The sequence below is a fragment of the Mercenaria mercenaria genome, chromosome 8 (assembly GCF_021730395.1).
Source record: "Mercenaria mercenaria strain notata chromosome 8, MADL_Memer_1, whole genome shotgun sequence".
Taxonomy (NCBI): domain Eukaryota; kingdom Metazoa; phylum Mollusca; class Bivalvia; order Venerida; family Veneridae; genus Mercenaria; species Mercenaria mercenaria.
The window spans coordinates 50532186-50552755 of NC_069368.1; the positions used below are offsets into that span (position 1 = coordinate 50532186).

The 20570-nt window shown below is 35.7% G+C and overlaps 1 protein-coding gene across 1 annotated transcript in view; it reads left to right on the top strand.

Annotated features, from left to right (window-relative positions):
* The window catches only part of LOC123566370 (transducin-like enhancer protein 3-B), a 71773-nt gene that overhangs the window by 44075 nt on the left and 7128 nt on the right, over positions 1-20570 (top strand). Inside the window, exons 8-19 of the mRNA XM_053549946.1 lie at positions 2437-2547; positions 5537-5593; positions 6335-6484; positions 7807-7924; positions 9867-9994; positions 11350-11405; positions 13983-14163; positions 15149-15217; positions 15735-15836; positions 17896-18153; positions 18723-18805; positions 19321-19501. Coding sequence (XP_053405921.1) covers positions 2437-2547; positions 5537-5593; positions 6335-6484; positions 7807-7924; positions 9867-9994; positions 11350-11405; positions 13983-14163; positions 15149-15217; positions 15735-15836; positions 17896-18153; positions 18723-18805; positions 19321-19501 — 1494 coding nt within the window. The remainder of the gene's footprint in view (positions 1-2436; positions 2548-5536; positions 5594-6334; positions 6485-7806; positions 7925-9866; positions 9995-11349; positions 11406-13982; positions 14164-15148; positions 15218-15734; positions 15837-17895; positions 18154-18722; positions 18806-19320; positions 19502-20570) is intronic.

The following is a 20570-nucleotide window of genomic DNA, read 5'->3' on the forward strand; positions in this document are numbered from 1 at the left end:
AGTCATATGTTGACAAAGCCACTTCTCGCTATACTCTTCAGATAGAAGTAGGAACATTAAAGAAACGAACCTCTTAGAGATTGGTAATAGGTTATAGAATGTAAATATACCTCAAGTGTTTGGTTTGATATTGTAATTGTGTACATAGTTCCAATAAATACCCAACAAGTTGACTTTGAAACAGACAATTTGTCATCTTGTTTTCATATTTTGGAGTGTTTTCGATGAAATGTACCCCCATACAGAGAGCAAGGGTAGACATGAATTTAACAAAAAGCTGCACTCTCATTAGCAAAAGCTGACCCCTTTTTATACACCATAACAATCTCAGTACCAAAAGTGGTTATATGCATTGACATAAAAGTGAAGTTATCCTGTTTTTGCACAGAAGTGACAGTTTACTCTCAGGAATTGGTCTCTCTTCTAAGAAAAGCAAATGTAGGACATAGATTTTGTGGAGTTTATTGTATTACTGTCTGTCATCAAATTGGCCAATATAGAGTAGTCTATTAGGTCTTTTTTCGTTATTAACAGACTTTATTTCATAAGAAAAACATATCAACTGTGTTTTATTAACAAAGAGCTCATTGTGAGACTGCTTTTACTTCCATAGAACACAGAGAGAGAAACTTAGAGTCCTCATAAATTATCGTAGCATTTTTTAAAATTTTTTTTCACTGTATTCCTAATTTTAGTTCTATATTTAATGCCTTATCTTCGTATTATAATTCTTCGAAATTCTTTTTTAAAAAAAATATCTTAAAACCTTTTAGTAGATTTTCTATCTTGCCGCAACTGTAATATTGCAAACCCACTTAAAAAATGTGGCGGTTTCCACTTGCTGTGCCAGTAGGTTTTATCTGGAGATGATTGGTTATCAAATTCTTCTTTCATATTATTGACAGTGAGGGGAGGCAGATCATATAGCAGTGGAAACTCAGCTGTGCCAAGATCTGTTTTCTTAATTAATCACATGTTATTGGTAGGAAACTTCTCTGTATTTGATGGGATATGCATGTGGTACAAATCTTCCCTGTTAAAATAATTAGAACATGGTTCTATACACAACATCATAAGCCAGTGGGCTTATTTTTTGGCAAGTAGTCTTGTACTGGGTTTCGCTTGTGTTAGTTATTTGCAGGGTCTTCGTGTTGTGAATTCGACCATCTGGTAGATTTTTTTTTTTTTTTTTTTTTGAAAATCTGGATTTTTGTATATTGATGTATGAAGCATGTTATAGAAATTGATCATACATGTGTTTTATATTTTTTATATTCAAATAGTAAAAACGAAAGAAATAAGCATCATTTTGCAAAATGGTCGTTTAAGTGTGAAGACTTACAGATTATTTATGAGTGTTTGAAGCAAGAGAAAATGGTGTCTCATGTCTGCTACAATTAAATTACTTACACTTTGACTTTTAGGGATCTATAAAAGTCGAAACAATGGCAAATATGAACAGATGTTCAGGTGTTGTGTGAAGATAATCTCACAGCTTCTCGTTTTTTTCACTGCAGTAGTTCACATTAGCTGTTTTTTTTCTTCTCCACATTCTGTCAGAAATCAAGATCTGGACTTTGCACTGAATCCCTCATCTTAACACAAGTGGAGATAAATATTTACATATCTGCCAGTTACATACAGCTATCTTTTTCAAGTCTTACAGATAAACAAACACTCATTGACATGAATGCTTTCACATGTTTAAAACTGTCTGTAATTACTGAACCAGTTCCAACTCTGGTGTGATGATTATGCAGAGATTTTTGCTGAGGTTTTTTTCTCTCCCCATTCTTACAATGGAGGCTGGTGTGACATTACTAATGCCTGCCTGCAAACACTTCTCTAGCACTACTGGCAGAACGCTGCTCAGGGATTATATTGTACAGAAAATCAATATCACATTAGATGGGATTTATGTTGAAATGCTGGTCTGGTTGTCTGGCGAGAGGCTATAATTACTTTGCCAATAACACAAGCTGTGGTCCAAGGGAGGCAACTCTCTATTGAAATTTAACACCACTCTTGAATTATGCATGGAGTTTGGGGATTATGAATGAATGAGAAATTGACATGGGAGACAGAGCAGCAAAGGCTAAGTAAAAAATTCATGTTTTTGTACCCTTGTACTGGTTGGAGACACCCGAGGCATGGTCGCCTGATTTTGAATGAGATCCTTTTAAGGGAACTTAAAGGGAACCATAGTAGGGTTGCACAAGCAGAGTGACACAAACAGAGTGACATGAGTAGAGTGACACCAGCATGACATTCAAGTATAATTCATCCTTGTTGCCTGGTAGACATAATTATTGTTTTAATGTGTATTTGTAATTAAGCCATGCATGGATAAAGTGATGATATAGAATATTTTGATTTATTATATAGTACATAAATATATTGCCTATATTTTAAAGTGAAGTAATTTTGTATTATCAGAGATCTTCAGCTTCACCTGCAGACCGAGACAAGTACAGGCCTAGAAGTCATTCACCGCCAGATGTCTCCGGCGAACCAGCAAAAAAGCGAAGACCAGATGATAAGGGCACTGTAAGTGTAGTAAGAATTAAGTACATGGCTTGTGCTGTATGACTAGTCTAAAGTTTAGTGCCATATTTTGTAGGGCTAGTGTCAAAGTCTGAAAAAATAACTAACTGAGATTTATTTCTGATATTATAAAGCACTTTCAGGTTAATAGTCATCACTATTGATCCTCCATCCCTTGGGCAATAGTCAATACTATTGACCGGCAAACCATTCAGTGAGTGTATAATATGAATACATTGTCAGCTACAAATCATTTGATGCAAACCATTGTCTCTAATTATAGCGTCTCGCCACAAATTAATAACCGCAGAATGTTTGAGGTTGCCTCCGCTGCTCGAAATAAATGAAGAAATCTTACATAAATAAATGCAGTTTTGCATCAAACCTCAAACTGTCTGTTATCAGTAGGTATACACTTCATCTGTAGGGAACTATTTTTAAAATAAAACGTGAAACCTTAGGGAAATCCTTTATGGTATTGAGAATGTTTTGTATGAAAATGAATATATGTGTTATTGTATTGAAAATATTATATGTAACAGGAAGTTATCATTAGATATGATAGAAATAATAGAAAACTGAGAACATCTGGTGATAGTCATTTATAGTAGGGACTATACATCATGCAATCTCATACATTCAAAATAGTAGAATGAAATGAGAAAACGTGTTCTTGTACATTCTCCTTTATATAATGAAAACAGCTAGTATCAAGTTTGATAATTAAAGCACAATCGTCAAAAAAAAAATCAAATAAAATTTGAATAGCAAGATGCTGTTTCATTTGCAAAGCATTTATGGTTATATAATCCTACATTGCAGTAAGGAATTGAAGAGAGAGTAGGGGCTCAAGGTAGTCGTATAGGTGTGCAAGTTGCCTACCATGTCAGTGAAAAACTGTTATAATCGAACATGAACTATTATAAAAATGAACATTTAACCCGAGAAAAACTATATACGTATTTTTTCTTTCTTTTAATGAGGGTAGTTTAAATTCTCATTAAAAACAGATGGAAGCTGTCAATTTGATGTTGAAACAGCCTGATATTTTTAATAGGCAGTTCATCTACAACATTTCTCATTCACTGGTTCTGCTCATTTACATTCTCTGTTTTACTGTCACCTACATATTCAAGATAATAATAAATGATTAAAAAGTCAGATATTTTAAATTAAACATATATCCAGCTGCTGTGATATATCTGTACACGTGTTTTCTGTCCTCACTACAAGATAAACTATTATTTAGTTATGAAACTTAAAGAAAATTGTGAAAAATATTTAAAGTTTCTTTATTTTGGTAGTCATCTGCTATTGTTGAGAGCCCTCCCGCTTAGCTCAGTAATGAGAGCACAGATCTACGGATTGCGGGGTCATGTTCTCTGTGACGATTTGATAAAAGACATTGTGTCTGAAGTCATTTGTGCTCAGCCTCTGATTCATACATGTGGGGAAGTTGGTGATTATTTGCAGAGAACAGGTTTGTACTGGTACAGAATCCAGGAACACTGGTTAGGTTAACTGCTTGTCATTACATAACTGAAATACTGTTGAAAAATGGTGTTAAACCCAAAACATGCACAAACTATTGTTGATAAAAGCTGAAAACTGTAACCTATTGTTTGATCTATCAAATTGGTTTTTCGTGTAATGTTCCTATACCCCACCCTTAGAGTTCTTTAGAATGATGCGTGATATGAATTGTAGTATATTTTATGAGAAGTCCAGAGAAAAAGCCTCATTATAGAAAAAGTGAATTAAACAGTAGAGATAATTATATGTGAGATACGATTCCGTGAAACTGTGTCCCTTCAATTGTTTACGGAAAATCTGTTTAAATATTGCATGATTTTATATTAATAATTTTGAGAAACTTTCGCTAACAAAAGAAGGTAATTATAGGCAGTAAATCGTAACAAGAAAATGATTGTTGTGAGTTTTATAAAAACTCTTTATTTGCGGAAATGAAGAAATTTGAGATTAGCACAAAAAGTTACCTGAAACCTGAACCAAAGTTGATTGATGTAACAAGTTGAGATAGTCAAGGTGTGAACAGTTACACTTGATGGAAATTTTTACTATCAATATTACATTGTTTGAAAGTATAAAAGTTAATAACTTAGAGATATTATGAAGTCAGATCTCTTATATTATGGAGAATGGTAAAAAGGTTACACGTGATAGAAACAATGGGTTAGTTCCAAGGAAATCAACATTTAGTAAACTCCATAGGAAAAGCTTTCTGCTAAGGAAGAACGGAAGGGGTTTATGGGAACAGTAAGAAAAGAAGAGGTTTATGGGGAAAATAGGAAGAGAAGTGGTTTATGGGGAAAGTAAGAACAGAAGGGGTTTTTGGGACAGAAAGAACAGAAAAGTTGTGTGGTGACAGTAAAACCAGAAGGGGTTTATAGGGAGAGTAAGAAAAGAAGGGGGTTTTTGGGGCAGTAAGAACAAAAGAGTTATGTTTGGACAGGAAGGAAAGAAGGGGTTAATTGGGAAAATAAGAACAGAATAGGTATTTTGGGACATTAAGAACAGAAGGGGTTTATAGGGGAAATAAGAAAAGAAGGGGTATGTGGGCACAGTAAAAACAAAAGGAGTTTATGAGGACAATAAGAGCAAAAAGAGTTTATAGGGACAGTTTTTTATTTATCTTAAATAGACGTGTAAAATCTTTCTTTTTTTTTTCAAATTATTTGTCGGAAGTACAGCTTCTACAAAATATGGCCTGAGATCATTTCTAACTTGGTTAAGGCAGAAAACAATGTTGTTACAACATATCACTTGATGTTATTTGGACATTAAACAGGTCTTGTATTATTTGAAGTGTGCATTTGTATGTCACAGACCTATTAATTACAAAAAATATACCTGTACCTATGTTTTATTGAACACGTATTAAGGTATTTGTGTACATGTATGTATGTGATGTAAAACAAGCATTGTTACATTAAACACAATGTAACAACACGTGTGTATATTTGTGTTACAGGAAAGTGACGGGGAGAAAAGTGATGCAGATCTCGTTGTTGATGTAGGCAAGGAAGGGGTAATTATATTCACTTAAAGTTTTTACATGCGTGTATCACAGTCACCAATTATTACCTGTACAAAGAGTATGTTTGATGATGTAATCTCACTTATATGTTGTATCTGCCAGTCTGTCAGTCTGTTTTAACCATAAATCTTTGTATTATATTTTGTATGACTGTGTACGAGCAACTGTTCATGCAGTGTTCGTAGATGGGTTATAAACATGTTTAAGCCAGGTGTGTGTATCGGTGTGGAGAGATTTTTTAAATCACAGACTAGGAGTCCAACAGTGTGTATTTACTTACTGTCTGTGAAAATTTGATCTTCACTGCCATGTCTGATGTGGTTGCCATATTACCTGTTTTTAAACATATGGTAGATCCTTGTTACCACTCTTTTGGTACCTACATACAGTTCAGAATATTCAAACTCTGACCTTGGGTTATGAAAATGAGGTAAAAATGAGGTGAAAAGAAATCCAGATGATTGTAAGTAAGAAGTCCCTCTGTCTACAGTTAGAAGCATCAGCTCTATTGGAAGCCCCAAGCATAAGATGAAATGGACCAGACATTATACTGGTGCTTACTGAAATGGAAGATTTTACCATCTTCAGACTTTTTACTTGAGCAAATGTATATATTATGGCTTCTGCTAAATATTTTAGTCTTTAATGTCTGAGGCTTGTTAGATTGATTATAAAGTATTTTTCAGCCAGTCATCTAAATAGATAATGGCACATACAATACTCTGATTGCAGGAGAACACATCACCTATGAATGGTGATCTTTCACCTCGTGAGAAGATGAAAACTTCAGTCATAGAGAACCATAAAAAAGAGGAGCGGGATCGAGATCGTGCTAGTCCACGTAGTGACTCATCATCGGCATCAAATAAACATAATAAAGAGGTAACTATTCACTATTTTCATGGATTAATATCATGCTAGTCCACATAGTGACTCATCATCAGCATCAAATATAAACAATATAGAGGTAACTATTCACTACTTTTATGGATTAAGATCATGCTAGTCCATGTTGTGACTCATCATAAGCATCAAATAAACAATAAAGAGGTAACTATCCACAACTTTTATGGATTAAGAGGATGCTAGTCCATGTAGTGACTCATTGTCAACATCAAATAATAAAGAGGTAGCTATCCACTACTTTTATGGATTAAGAGGATGCTAGTCCATGTAGTGATTCATCATCGGCATCATATAAACATAATAAAGAGGTAAATATTCACTACTTTTATGGATTAAGTTCATGCTAGTCCATGGAGTGACTCTTCTTCGACATTAAATAAACATAATAAAGAGGTAACTATTCACTACTTTTATGGATTAAGTTCATGCTAGCCCATGTAGTGACTCGTCATCGACATCAAATAAACAGTAAAGAGGTAGCTATCCACTACTTGTATGGATTAAGAACATGCTAGTCTGCCTAGTGACTTGCCATCAGCTGCAGGTTGTCTAGTCGTGACTCCTACTGGCAGTAGATAAACGTAATAAAGAGGTAACTATACACTACTTGTATAGATAGAGATCAATCTAGTCTACACAGTGACTCCTCATCATTGGCATTTGATAAACAAATCAAGAGGTAACTATCCACTACTAGAATAGATGGAGATCATGTTAGCTAGTCCAAGTCGTATCTGATTGTCGGCATCAAATAAAACATAATAAAGAGGTAACTATTGTCAAAATTTCTTGAGCGACCTTGAACTATTAAGAGAACACTTGCATGAAAAGACCACTTTTTCAGTTCCTATTTGTGTTGTTAAAGAACAAATATGTTGTTTCAAGGGACTGCTTGTACTAAGAGAAAACTTTTTGACCTTCTTTTAGGTGGTCTTTTCATGAAAGTTGTGCTGTGTCCATTGTATAGATCAAGATTGTGCTAGCCCACATAGTGACTCTTCATCGGAATCAAATAAACATAAAAAGGTTGACATTTGTTCTCAAACGTTGAATACTGTGAAATCATTAATATTCGTGTGGCTGAGTCAATCCACGAATTTTAATCACAACGAATAAGTAAAATACCCATTCATTTTATGTTCAAAAGTTGAAATCCACAAATTCATATCCCCACAAAACTGCGGTTTTGACCAAAACCACGAAATTTCATGCCCACGAAATTAAATGATTTTACAGTACATTGTAGTAACTTTAATTATATTTGAATGTAGTTAAAGACTGTAATATTTGTATTTTAGAGTGAAAAAGCTGCCACACCTGTTCCTAAATCAAGTACTCCAACAAGTTCAGGAAGTACCACTCCTGGGCCATCTGCACCTCTCAAACCTGGGGCCGTGCTAAAACCACCACATCTAGGTATGTCTACCAACAATGATTAAGTGCATATGGTACCATGAAACAGTTAATGATGTTTATTAATTAATCTAACATGGCTCTACTTTCTTGTCAGTAAATAAGAAAATCAAGTGTTTTATGTTACAAGATTAACATATGAGATACCATTGTATGGTCAGATTTTGCCACATGATGTTAACCCTTATCATGCTGGACACGATTTATTCTGCCTTTGCGACTAGTGCAGATTCCGATCAGCCTACACATCCGTGCAGTCTGATCATGACCTGCACTGTTTGCTATTCAGCCAGTATCTTTTTGGTAAACACCCCTTTTAACAGTTAATGGGACTGTACAGATTGAAAGATGGATAAGTTCATTATAGAATCTTAGCAGGGTAAGGGTTGAGTTTATTTCTACCTGATGCATGTTGACCTGCTTATCTTCACTTGGATATATAAATGTTCAGTCTAATGCCATCGTACATAAATTCCTTCACATTTGAACTCTTATCAGACATTAACCTTTAGCCTGCTAAATTTCTAAAATGGACTGGTCCATCATTCAGCTTGAGCAGTACCATTTATAATTTGAAGGGGTGTTCGCAAAGGCCAAATCACTAGCCATAAGCAGGTTAAAGGATAACCCATGCAGAGGTTTTGGTTATTCATTAGTTAAACATGAGTTTTGGCCTGATAGCTTAAAGAGTAAGGAGAGCTATTGTACTTGTCATGAAGTCACCATCAGCATTTCTTTTAGGTGAATGTTTTATTTCACACAACTGCCCCTATCATCTCATCAAATTTCCTTCTTGTCTCTAGCCATGATGTATTCTGAGATAAGGGTCATTTGGCCATGGTATATTCTGAGCAAAGGGTTGTCTCTGGTCATGGTATATTCTGACCAAAGGTTTGTCTCTGGCCATGGTATATCCTGAGCAAAGTTTTGTCTCTTTCCATGGTATATTTTGAGCAAAGTGTTGTCTCTGGCCATGGTATATTGTGAGCAAAGGGTTGTCTCTGGCCATGATATATCCTGAGCAAAGGTTTTTCTCTTTCCATGGTATATCCTGAGCAAAGGGTTGTCTCTGGCCATGGTATATCCTGAGCGAAGGTTTGTCTCTTTTCATGGTATATCCTGAGCAAAGGGTTGTCCCTGGCCATGGTATATCCTGAGCGAAGGTTTGTCTCTTTCCGTGGTATATTCTGAGCAAAGGATTGTCTCTGGCCATAGTGTATCTGAGCAAAGGGTTGTCTCTGGTCATGGTATATTCTGAGCGAAGGTTTGTCTCTTTCCATGGTTGTCTCTGGCCATAGTATATCCTGAGCGAAGGTTTGTCTCTTTCCCTGGTATATTCTGAGCAAAGGATTGTCTCTGGCCATAGTGTATCTGAGCAAAGGTTTGTCTCTGACCATGATATATCCTGAGCAAAGGTTTGTCTCTTTCCGTAGTATATACTGAGCAAAGGGTTGTCTCTGGCCATGGTATATCCTAAGCGAAGGTTTGTCTCTTTCCATGGTATATCCTGAGCAAAGGTTTGTCTCTGGCCTTGGTATATTCTGAGGAAAGGGTTGTCTCTGGCCATGGTATATTCTGAGCAAAGGTTTGTTTCTGGCCATGGTATATCCTGAGCAAAGGTTTGTCTCTGGCCATAGTATATCCTGAGCAAAGGGTTGTCTCTGGCTATGGTATATCCTGAGCAATATCTGTCTGTGATATGACCTTGTTTTAGGTTCAATTTATGATACATATCTGTCATCAGTGATCCTTGCATAGGATTTTTGTATCACCATTTATTTCAGAATTCAGAGCCATTGTCTGTAGCTGAGCATTGACAATTCATCAGTTAGGAATACAACATATTTGTTAAGGAAGTGAAATTTAAAAAAAAAATGCAGGAATTAGTTTTCAGAGTGTAGATAGGTTTATATTATTGAATGAGAACATTTACTTTATTATTTAGCCGCAGGATATCCATTCATGCCATCATCAGGGCCGAGCATGCCATCTGACCTGAGTCCAGCTTACTCCGGATCTCATGTCAACAACATCTCACCTAACGCACTCAGCAACTATCCTAGAGCTCCTATGGTAATTCTGTTGTTGTATATTCTGAAATAAATATTACAATTCGTTCTCACAGGGGGAGTACACACAGTTGAAACCTCTCCCACTCACCCACCAGTGAAAAGTGTTAAGAGGATACCAGTTTTTATTAGGAGAGGGGAGGGGGGTGAAAAAAAAAAAGGATTGCTGTAAAATCATTTAATTTCGTGGGCATGAAATTTCGTGGTTTTGGTCAAAATGGCAATTTCATGGGGATATGAATGCGTGGATTTCAACTTTAGAACATGAAATGAATGGGAATTTTACATGTTCGTTGGGATTAAATTTCGTGGATTGACTCAACCACGAAATCCAGGATTAGTCCCCCACGAATATTAATGATTTCACAGTATTCAAATCCAGAATTTCATGTTGACTGGGAATATTTTCCAAATGAGAAACAAAAGTTTTTCATTTATTTCATTGTACAATTTGCAAAAAATAGGCCAAATTTTTTCACAGTATCTCCTTGTTTATCTTTATGTTAATTTGGAATGTCTAATTATTTTCCCTTAATTATTCAATGGTAAAGTGTGTTTTATTGAATTGTAGAATTTTATAGTTCAGTAGAAAGTATACTTAGTAGATATTACGATGCTTTTAGATAATGCTTCTGTCTTGTAATCTATATCAGTACCTATTCATGATATAAATACAGTAAAATACATACTGTAAAATCGCTTAAGGAAGTATGCTAGAATTTGGTGCGAAAATTTTCCCAATAACAAAATTTCTTCAAACTTTGGATATTGAAGGACAATCATCTAAGAAACAAAAAAATGCAATAAAAATCATAGGTCACCGGTATCAAAAAAGAGTTATCTGCGCTTGAAAACGTCATTTCCCCAAAAAATGACATTTTCAAGGGCAGATAACTCTTTTTCGAATCCGGTGACCTATGATTTTTATTGCATTCTTTTGTTTCTTAGATGATTGTCCTTCAATATCCAAAGTTTAAAGAAACTCTGTTATTGGGAAAATTTTCGCCCATCTCATATACAGGGAATTCTAGCATACGCCTTTAATGGCCAAAAAGATGGCTGTTCCATGGCGATATGATTTGTCCTCCACCGCTGATTCATGTGGGGAAGTTGACAGTTACTTGCGAACAACAGGTTTGTACTGGTACATAATCCAGGAACTCTGGTAAGGTTACATAACTGAAATACTGTTGAAAAACAGTGTTAAACCCAGAACAAACACATCAGCTTTTGAACATAAAATTAATTGAAATTTGAATGGTAGCTGCCATTTCAAGTCACACATCCGTGGTCCACAAAATTAGTCCCACACAAATATTAATGGTTTGATAGTAATTGAAGCATCTTTGTTTTCTTCAGGACTTTCATCCTCATACAAGACCTGCGTTAAACGGAAACATTCCAGGAGGGAAACCGTAAGTCATTAGCCCACCATCATCAGATGGTGGGCTATTAAAATCACTCTGCGTCCGTGGTCCGTCCGTCCGTCCGTTAACAATTTCTCGTTATCGCATCTCCTCAGAAACTACTGGGGGGATTTTGACCAAACTTTGTCAGAATGATGTATTGGTACCCTAGTTGTGTCCCCCTGAAAATCAGACTGGTTCAACAATTTATGAGTGAGTTATGGCCCTTTGTTTATTTCTATATTTTACATAGATTTATATAGGGAAAAACTTTGAAAACCTTCTTATCCAAAACCACAGAGCCTAGGGCTTTGATATTTGGTATGAAGCATCATCTAGTGGTCCTCTACCAAGATGATTCAAATTATTTCTCTGGGGTTAAATATGGCCCCGCCCTGGGGGTCACATAGTTTATAATGACTTATATAGGGAAAAACTTTGAATAACCCCTTGTCCAAAACCACAGGGCCTAGGGCTTTGATATTTTGTATGTGACATCATCTAGTGGTCTTCAACTAAGATTGTTCATATTATACCCCTAGGGTCAAATATGGCCCCGCCCTGGGGGTCATATGGTTTACATAGACTTACATAAGGAAAAACTTTGAAAATCTTCTTGTCCAAACCACAAAGCCTAAGGCTTTGATACTTGTAATGTAGCATCATCTAGTGGTTCTCTACCAAGTTTGTTCAAATTATCGCCCTAGGGTCAAAAATGGCCCCGCCCTGGGGGTCACATGGTTCATATAGACTTATATAGGGAAAAGCTTTTAAAATGTTCTTGTCAATAACTAAAACATTCAAATTTGGACCACATGTATATTTTTGAGTGGCAAGATGAACCTTGACACGAGTTGACCTTGATTTTGACCTAGTGACCTACTTTCACATTTCTGTAGCTACAGCCTTCAAATTTGGACCACTTGTATATTTTTGAGTGGCAAGATGAACCTTGGCATGAGTTGACCTTGATTTTGACCTAGTGACCTACTTTCACATTTCTGTAGCTACAGCCTTCAAATTTGGACCACATACATAGTTTTGTGCACTGGAAAAAACTTTGACCTTGATTTTGACCTAGTGACCTACTTTCACATTTTTGAAGGTACAGGCGTCAAATTTGGACCATATGCGTAGTTCCGTGTTTCAAAATGAAATTTGACATTGATTTTGCCCTAGTGACCTACTTTCACATTTCTCAAGCTACAGCCTTCAAATTTGGACCACATGCATAGTTTTGTGTGCCGAAAAAAACTTTGACCTTCACATTGACCTAGTGACCTACTTTCACATTTTTAAGGTACAGGCTTCAAATTTGGACCCCATGCATAGTTTTGTATTCCGAAATAAAATTTGACCATGATTTTGACCTAGTGACCTACTTTTACATTTCTCAAGCTACAGCCTTCAAATTTGGACCACTTGCATAGTTTTGTGTACCGAAATGAACTTTGACCTTTACATTGACCTAGTGACCTACTTTCACATTTTTAAGGTACAGGCTTCAAATTTGGACCACATGCATAGTTTTGTATTCTGAAATAAAATTTGACTTTGATTTTGACCTAGTGACCTACTTTTACATTTCTCAAGCTACAGCCTTCAAATTTGGACCACTTGCATAGTTTTGTGTACCGAAATGAACTTTGACCTTTACATTGACCTAGTGACCTACTTTCACATTTTTAAGGTACAGGCTTCAGATTTGGACCACATGCATAGTTTTGTATTCTGAAATAAAACTTGACCTTGATTTTGACCTAGTGACCTACTTTTACATTTCTCAAGCTATAGCCTTCAAATTTGGACCACATGCATAGTTTTTTGTACCAAAATGAACTTTGACCTTTACATTGACATAGTGACCTACTTTCACATTTTTGAAGGTACAGGCTTCAAATTTGGACCACATGCATAGTTTTGTATTCCGAAATAGAATTTGACCTCGATTTTGACCTAGTGACCTACTTTTACATTTCTCAAGGTACAGCCTTCAAATTTGGACCACTTGCATAGTTTTGTGTACCGAAATGAACTTTGACCTTAAGATTGACCTAGTGACCTACTTTCACATTTCTGTAGCTACAGGCTTCAAATTTAGACCACATGCATAGGATTGTGTACTGAAACAAACTTTGACCTTGACATTGACCTGGTGACCTACTTTCACATTTCTCAAGCTACAGCTTTTGAATTTGGACCACATGCACAGTGTTGTGTACGGAAATGAAATTTGACCTTGAGGTAGTCAGTAAGTCTTGAAATTTGGAACACTCAAAAATGGCACATTGGTGGGCGCCAAGATCACTCTGTGATCTCTTGTTTTACATTTAGTGATAGCTCTAGCTTTATCAGTCAATTATTAAAATTCATTAGCATTAATTTTTCTAGGGAGTTAATGTTGCATCAAATTTTCTTACTTTGGATTTTTATTACTGAAATTTTAATTCAACTTTATTGTTTACCAAATTTCTGTTAAGTCAGTCAGTATAGTTCACTTGGTTTCCTTTAACTTAAGGTCTGTAGAAATTGTTTTAGCAAGTTTCAGTATAAGTACTAGAATGATGTTTGTGTCACATTTTTCAGAGCTTACTCATTCCATGTCAGCGCGGACGGACAGATGCAGCCTGTACCATTTCCACCGGATGCTCTGATTGGTCCTGGTATACCGAGACATGCTCGGCAAATCAACACGTTAAATCACGGTGAAGTGGTGTGTGCAGTGACCATCAGTAACCCCACAAGACACGTGTACACTGGAGGAAAGGTAGGCTCATGGCTCATTGCGAAACTGTTGTAACTACAGTCGACATTGTATTAAGAGACCACACAAGGGACTGCTAAGAAGTGGTCTCTGAATGGAATGGTCTCTTAATGAAGTTCAGTCAGATGAAAAAAAGTTATTTTAACTGTTAATGTAACTGTATTTTTTATGAACATACATGTATGGTTTAAAATCAGTTTTAACATCGCGAACAGTTTTCCAAGTCCACAAACCGTGAAATTTATGGCTAGATTGTTTGTCAGTACGACTGATACAAAGGTTAATTGCATTCAGTCACGTGCAAAACGTACTCGCTAATTACACAGATGAAGAAATGCCCGGTAGAATTTTGGTACCCGGTCACTTAATAGATACTTTTGTCGAATGATTTACTGGTCGGGACTACATTAATGTGGTCGCTAGTCGTTTAATAAAAAAGTCGTTTAATGGAATGAATTTATGTACTAAAAACGTTTGGGAGGGATTTTGACTGGTCGTTTAATTCAAAAATCGCTTAATAGAGGTGGTCGCAAGTAAGATGTCGACTGTATAGATAAATAAAGAACAAGATACAACAGTTTAGCGCTCAGCACTTTCCGAGGAATTCTACAAATTTTAACGAATGAAATAAGGTGTATTTTATGTTGCATAGGTTTTGGAAACATTAAATAATGAAATGTTTAGGATTTATACTTTGAAAGATAAATGTGTGCAATATTACATAAATGATAATGTAGACAGTCTTCAGTTTTGTTCTTAAAATGCGTTCATTACGATGTATTTGTGCTGGGCATTCTCTTGATAAATGAGAATAAAATTTGAATGATTATTATATATTTAAGTGCATAGCTTAGCTTGTGCCGCTAAATGATTGTTGCAGCAAAATGTTTGATAATTCATTGTGTGTAGCTTATATTTGTGTACTTCTTCTGTACTCAGATTTGCATTCATACAACATGAACTACAATATATTATACTGTGATTACAGGGTTGTGTGAAGGTTTGGGATATAAGCCAGCCTGGAAACAAAAGTCCTATTTCACAATTAGATTGTTTGGTAAGTACTTCTAGATTGTTTGGTAAGTCCTCTGGTACCAAATGTCACTTATTAATATTATACCAGTACTCTTTCAGTATATCCTTAGTTTGTATTTAAATGTTATATGACTGTTTTAGTGGTATTTGACCTTCCACTGTTATAGAAGTATTTGACCTTGTTATTTCTTCAAGATATAAAGTTTTCAAACCACGCATTATACAGTGATTTAAGAGCAAACAAACATGCTATAAGTTCTATGAAAATTCCAGCTTTTTTTTAACCTTCAAAAGAAGAACTCTCTTAGAAACCATTAACAGCACCGTCCAAAAATGAGCAGATATTTTGAAGTCACACTTCAAGTAATGAACAGATAATATTTTTGGCATCACAGGAATTGTTATATATGAATATTATTTTGTTCAAAAACAACAGTAATTAACAACTAATTGGGACCGAACCTCCTGAATTGAAATTTTATTGCTCGATCATGTTCTAGTAAAAGGTGTTACAGGCAAGTTTTATCATTTAATTTCAGCAAAGAGATAACTATATCCGGTCTATAAAGTTGTTACAAGATGGTCGTACACTGGTTGTAGGAGGGGAGGCAAGCACTTTGTCGATATGGGATCTAGCTGCGGTAACTATTCTTTAAGCATTGCTCTCTATTAACCTTCTCTGACATCCCTTTTGAGGAAGAGGGAGAACGTGCATTTACTCTGGTCTGTTGGTTGTGAGACTGGTTTTTGATTAATAACTAGAATATGCTTGAACTTACAGTGGTCAGACGTCATTGCCGGATTGCCTATGGTCAGTAGATGAACCCTATAGTTTAATAGGGTCAGTAAGTCAAAGTCCAAGGTTCCAGCATACTTGTTTCTGTCAGTTTGTCAGAGAATATTCTAACAGCTACAGCCTGTGTGGTACAAATGTATAATGGCAATATAGGGTCACATTTTGGTTATTTTGAAGTTATAATCCTGTTTAAATGGCCTTTGGGAAGATATAACTTCCACTTTTTTCATGAGGAACAGTAGTTATGGTAGGAGTTAACAGAAACTTTGTCAGTTCAGACAGGGCAGCTTGGAGTTTCTGCTTCACTGCACGTTGAAAACAATGTTCTGAAACACTGCCTGTTGCTGAATAGATTGAACACAATATTTTGATCTTATCTTGTTATGTTGTATTCCAATAATAGTGTTTGCATGTTTATGATAAGATCATTTTAATTTTAGTTTTTGTTAGTATCATATATAGATATAAAGGTAAGATAAGTTTCACTGGTGTGATGTTTTTCATTATCGTGATGCAGCTAGATACTGTTTGTCAGCAAAACACCAGATTATCGAGTTTTCTTTGTAATGTTAGCGTTATTAAAAATACATTTAATCAGCAATTTTTATTTTATTATGCATATGTTACATCTTTATATTAGTAATGCTGGAACAGCTGCCCTTTGGAATGTTTTAAGTTAACAATTTTTCATTATTTTCTTGAAGCAAAAATCCATGTTTTGACAGACACAGCTGTAAGTGAAAGACAAAATGACAATTTTAAAATGACAAAGATAAAATCAGTGATTCTGGAATGAAAGAGGCAATGTGGCAAAATTTGAAGTCCTGTCAGCTGCAGGCAGAAAAAAACTTTCCTAATTGAAAAGACATTACAATAGAGGCATCACATTCCATACATGTCTTAATGACTTGTTTTATATATCTGCTAGAAAATCAGCCGGTATTGTTTGAGATATCCATCTTGTCTGAGAGCTTAATGATTTTTTATGTAAAAAATTTGTAATGATCAAAGGCAATGTGTAGTTTATAAAGAAGTTCTAGGACCTACACGACAGACAGGTTGTGTTAGTTTTTGTTGATTCTGACTACAAGACATGTTGATTCTGCAAGTTGTATTGATTCTGATCGTTTTAAAGTTGTTTTGATTCTAGGCATGTACATCTTATGTTGATTCTAACCATATACAACTTCTGTTGATTCTGAGCATTTATTCTGACAACTTGCGTTGACTCTGACCAATGTGTTACAGTGACATACCTACAAGCTGTGCTCACCCGTTTAGCTCAGTAGGGAGAGCTCAGATCTATGGATCTCAGGGTCGTGACTTCGAGCCCTGGGCGAAAGATATGTTTTCCGTGGGGATTTGATAAAAAACATCTTGCCTGAAATCATTTGTCCTCAACCTCTGATTTATGTGGGGAAGTTGGCAGTTACTAATGGAGAACAGGTTTGTTCTAGTACAGAATCCAGGAACACTGGTCAGGTTAACTTCCCGCCATTACATAACTGAAATACTGTTGAAAAATGGCGTTTAACCCAAAACAAACAAACAAAACAAGCTGTGCTGATTCTGACCAACTTAAAGATGTGTTGATTCTGACCAAGAGATTGTGTTGATTCTGACCAGCATGTTACATTGATTCTTACCAATAAGCTGTGTTGGTTCTGTCCTACAAGTTGTATTTATTGTGACCAATTAGTTATGTTGATTCTGACTAACAAGTTGTGTTTATTTTGACCTATGAGTTTGGAACATGTTCTCCATACCTCTGTTTAACTGGAAAGTTTCATGGACATTCCAAAAGCTCAGCTTTAATTAAGATATTTGTTATTAATGTTAGCATATAATTAGCTAAGCATATAATTAGTTAAAGCATATTGATAAATATAAATATCTATTTTCAGCCTACCCCAAGAATCAAGGCAGAATTAACATCTAGTGCTCCAGCATGTTATGCCCTCGCTATAAGTCCCGATTCCAAAGTGTGCTTCAGTTGTTGTAGTGATGGTAACATTGCAGTCTGGGATCTTCACAACCAAACACTAGTCAGGCAGTTTCAAGGTCACACAGACGGCGCTAGCTGTATAGATATATCACCAGATGGTACAAAATTATGGACGGGTGGACTTGACAATACGGTTAGGTCATGGGATCTCAGAGAGGTATGTTTATGATGACAGATGAAACCTAAAGTGTATAAAGTTGAGGCTTTGTGAGATAATTCGGATAAGAAATTTAAATGAAATGTTTAATTGGTATTAGGAAATTAACAGTAGAGCTTATTGTAGTTGTTCCAACTCGCAATATTAAATTCCAACACAATTTAACAATCAATCTTTGTAACTTGAAAACCACAAATTAAGATCCCAAAAATAACCAAAAATGATTATTTTTGGAACAATATAAACAACATAAATTTGATGCCCACAGATTAAAACAGTCTTACAGTATAAATACAAACTTGAAACAGCTTACTTCTTTAACAGGCACATCATTATTTCAAACCTCATGATAATTTCTTGGTTTTCATTAAGAACAAACAGTGCCCAGTGTATAGATGTTGTGGTTGGACATTCAGATTTTCATTTCTCCTGATAGCACTTTAAGTGAAAAACATTTTTTCTAACTTCACATATAAGATTTTCAGCTGATGTTACATATACGCTATCCATACCTCCCTGACTTGTTGCTGCATGCATCTAGTGGAGATTGTAAAAATTCTTTATTACAGGGTAGACAACTCCAGCAGCATGATTTCAGTTCACAGATTTTCTCCCTTGGATACTGTCCGACTGGTGAATGGCTAGCTGTCGGGTATGTAACTTTAGTAATTACGTAAAGTTTGTAAAATAAGACTGTTGTCTCTTCTTAAAACATAACTTGATTTTCTCTATGCTTTCATTGCAATGTCATTAAAAAGAATAAGGACAAACAGGTGTAAATAGCATATTACAGTATGTGTGTGTGTGTTCGGTTTAGCGTCTTTTTCAACAATTTTTCAGTCATATAAACAACGGTATCTACTTGTAGCAGTGAGCACAATGCCCAACTTTTTATAGTGCTGCTTCACTGGAATATCACGCCGTAGACACATGGCATGATACCCCACTTAGTCACATTATACTGACACCGGGCTGACCAGTCCTAGCCTTATCCTCTTAATGCTGAGCGCCAAGCGAGGAAGCTACTAGTACCACTTTACACGTCTTTGGTATGACGCAGCTCGGGATCGAACCCACGACCTCCCGCACTCAAAGCGGACGCTCTACCACTAGGCTACTGTATAATCATTGACACTATATAATGTATAATCGTGTTTTTTTTTACAGAATGGAGAGTAGTAACGTTGAGGTACTTCACCACACAAAGCCAGATAAATATCAGTTACATCTACACGAGAGTTGTGTACTCTCTCTAAAATTTGCCTATTGTGGTAAATGGTTTGTCAGCACGGGTAAAGACAACTTGCTTAATGCATGGCGAACTCCATACGGAGCTAGCATATTTCAGGTATATATTTAGAAATTGAGTTGACCGAAATAGGAAAACATTAATATATTAAAGTAGTAGTTTTATACACTGAAACACTTTGAAAATGCAGTTTTTAGCTCACCTGTCACATAGTGACAAGGTGCGCTTTTGTGATCACCCTTCGTCTGTTGTCCGTCGTCTGTGCGTGCGTCCATCAACAGTTTCTTGTTTGCACGTTTGAGGTTTCATTTATGATTTTATTTTAACCAAACTTGCACACAACTTGTGTCACCATAAGATCTCGGTTCCTTTCTTGAACTGGCCAGATCCCATTATGGGTTCCAGAGTTATGGCCCCCGAACAGGCCAAAATTAGCTATTTTGACCTTGTCTGCACAATCGCAGCTTCAGTTATGATTTGATTTTAACCAAACTTGCACACAACTTGTATCACCACAAGATCTTGGTTCCTTTCTTGAACTGGCCAGATTCCATCATGGGTTCCTGAGTTATGGCCCCTTAAAGGTCCAAAATTTGCTATTTTGCCTTTTGCAGCCATATAGAGACTTCATTTATGGTTTGATTTGATACAAACTTCCAAAATATCTTCAACAATGATAAATCTTGGATTCCATGACGAATCTTTCAGATCCAATCATAGGTTCCAGGGTTATTTTATATCTGATTACCTCCCCTGATTGTAATCAAAATGGATTTATATCAGTAAGTACTTATAGGACTTATTTGAAATTTCATTATTGTCATTAGTTGGACTGAGACAATCAGGGTAGATAACTATGGACTGATTTTATATCAAATTACCTCCCTTTATTTCAAATTAAAATTGGTATATCTCCACAACTAATGAAGATACTGATCTGAAATTGCATTTATGTCAACAGGTGGACTTGGACAATCAGTGAAGGTACATATTGACTGAATTTATGACAAATTACCTCCTTTTATTTTTTATCTAAATGAATACACCTTAGCAGCTTCTAATGAGATTGGTTTGAAACGTTATTTATGTCTTCCATGGTAAGAAATAGTCATATTAGGTAACTCTTGATTGAACATTTATCGATATGAATACTTTACTAATATATTGT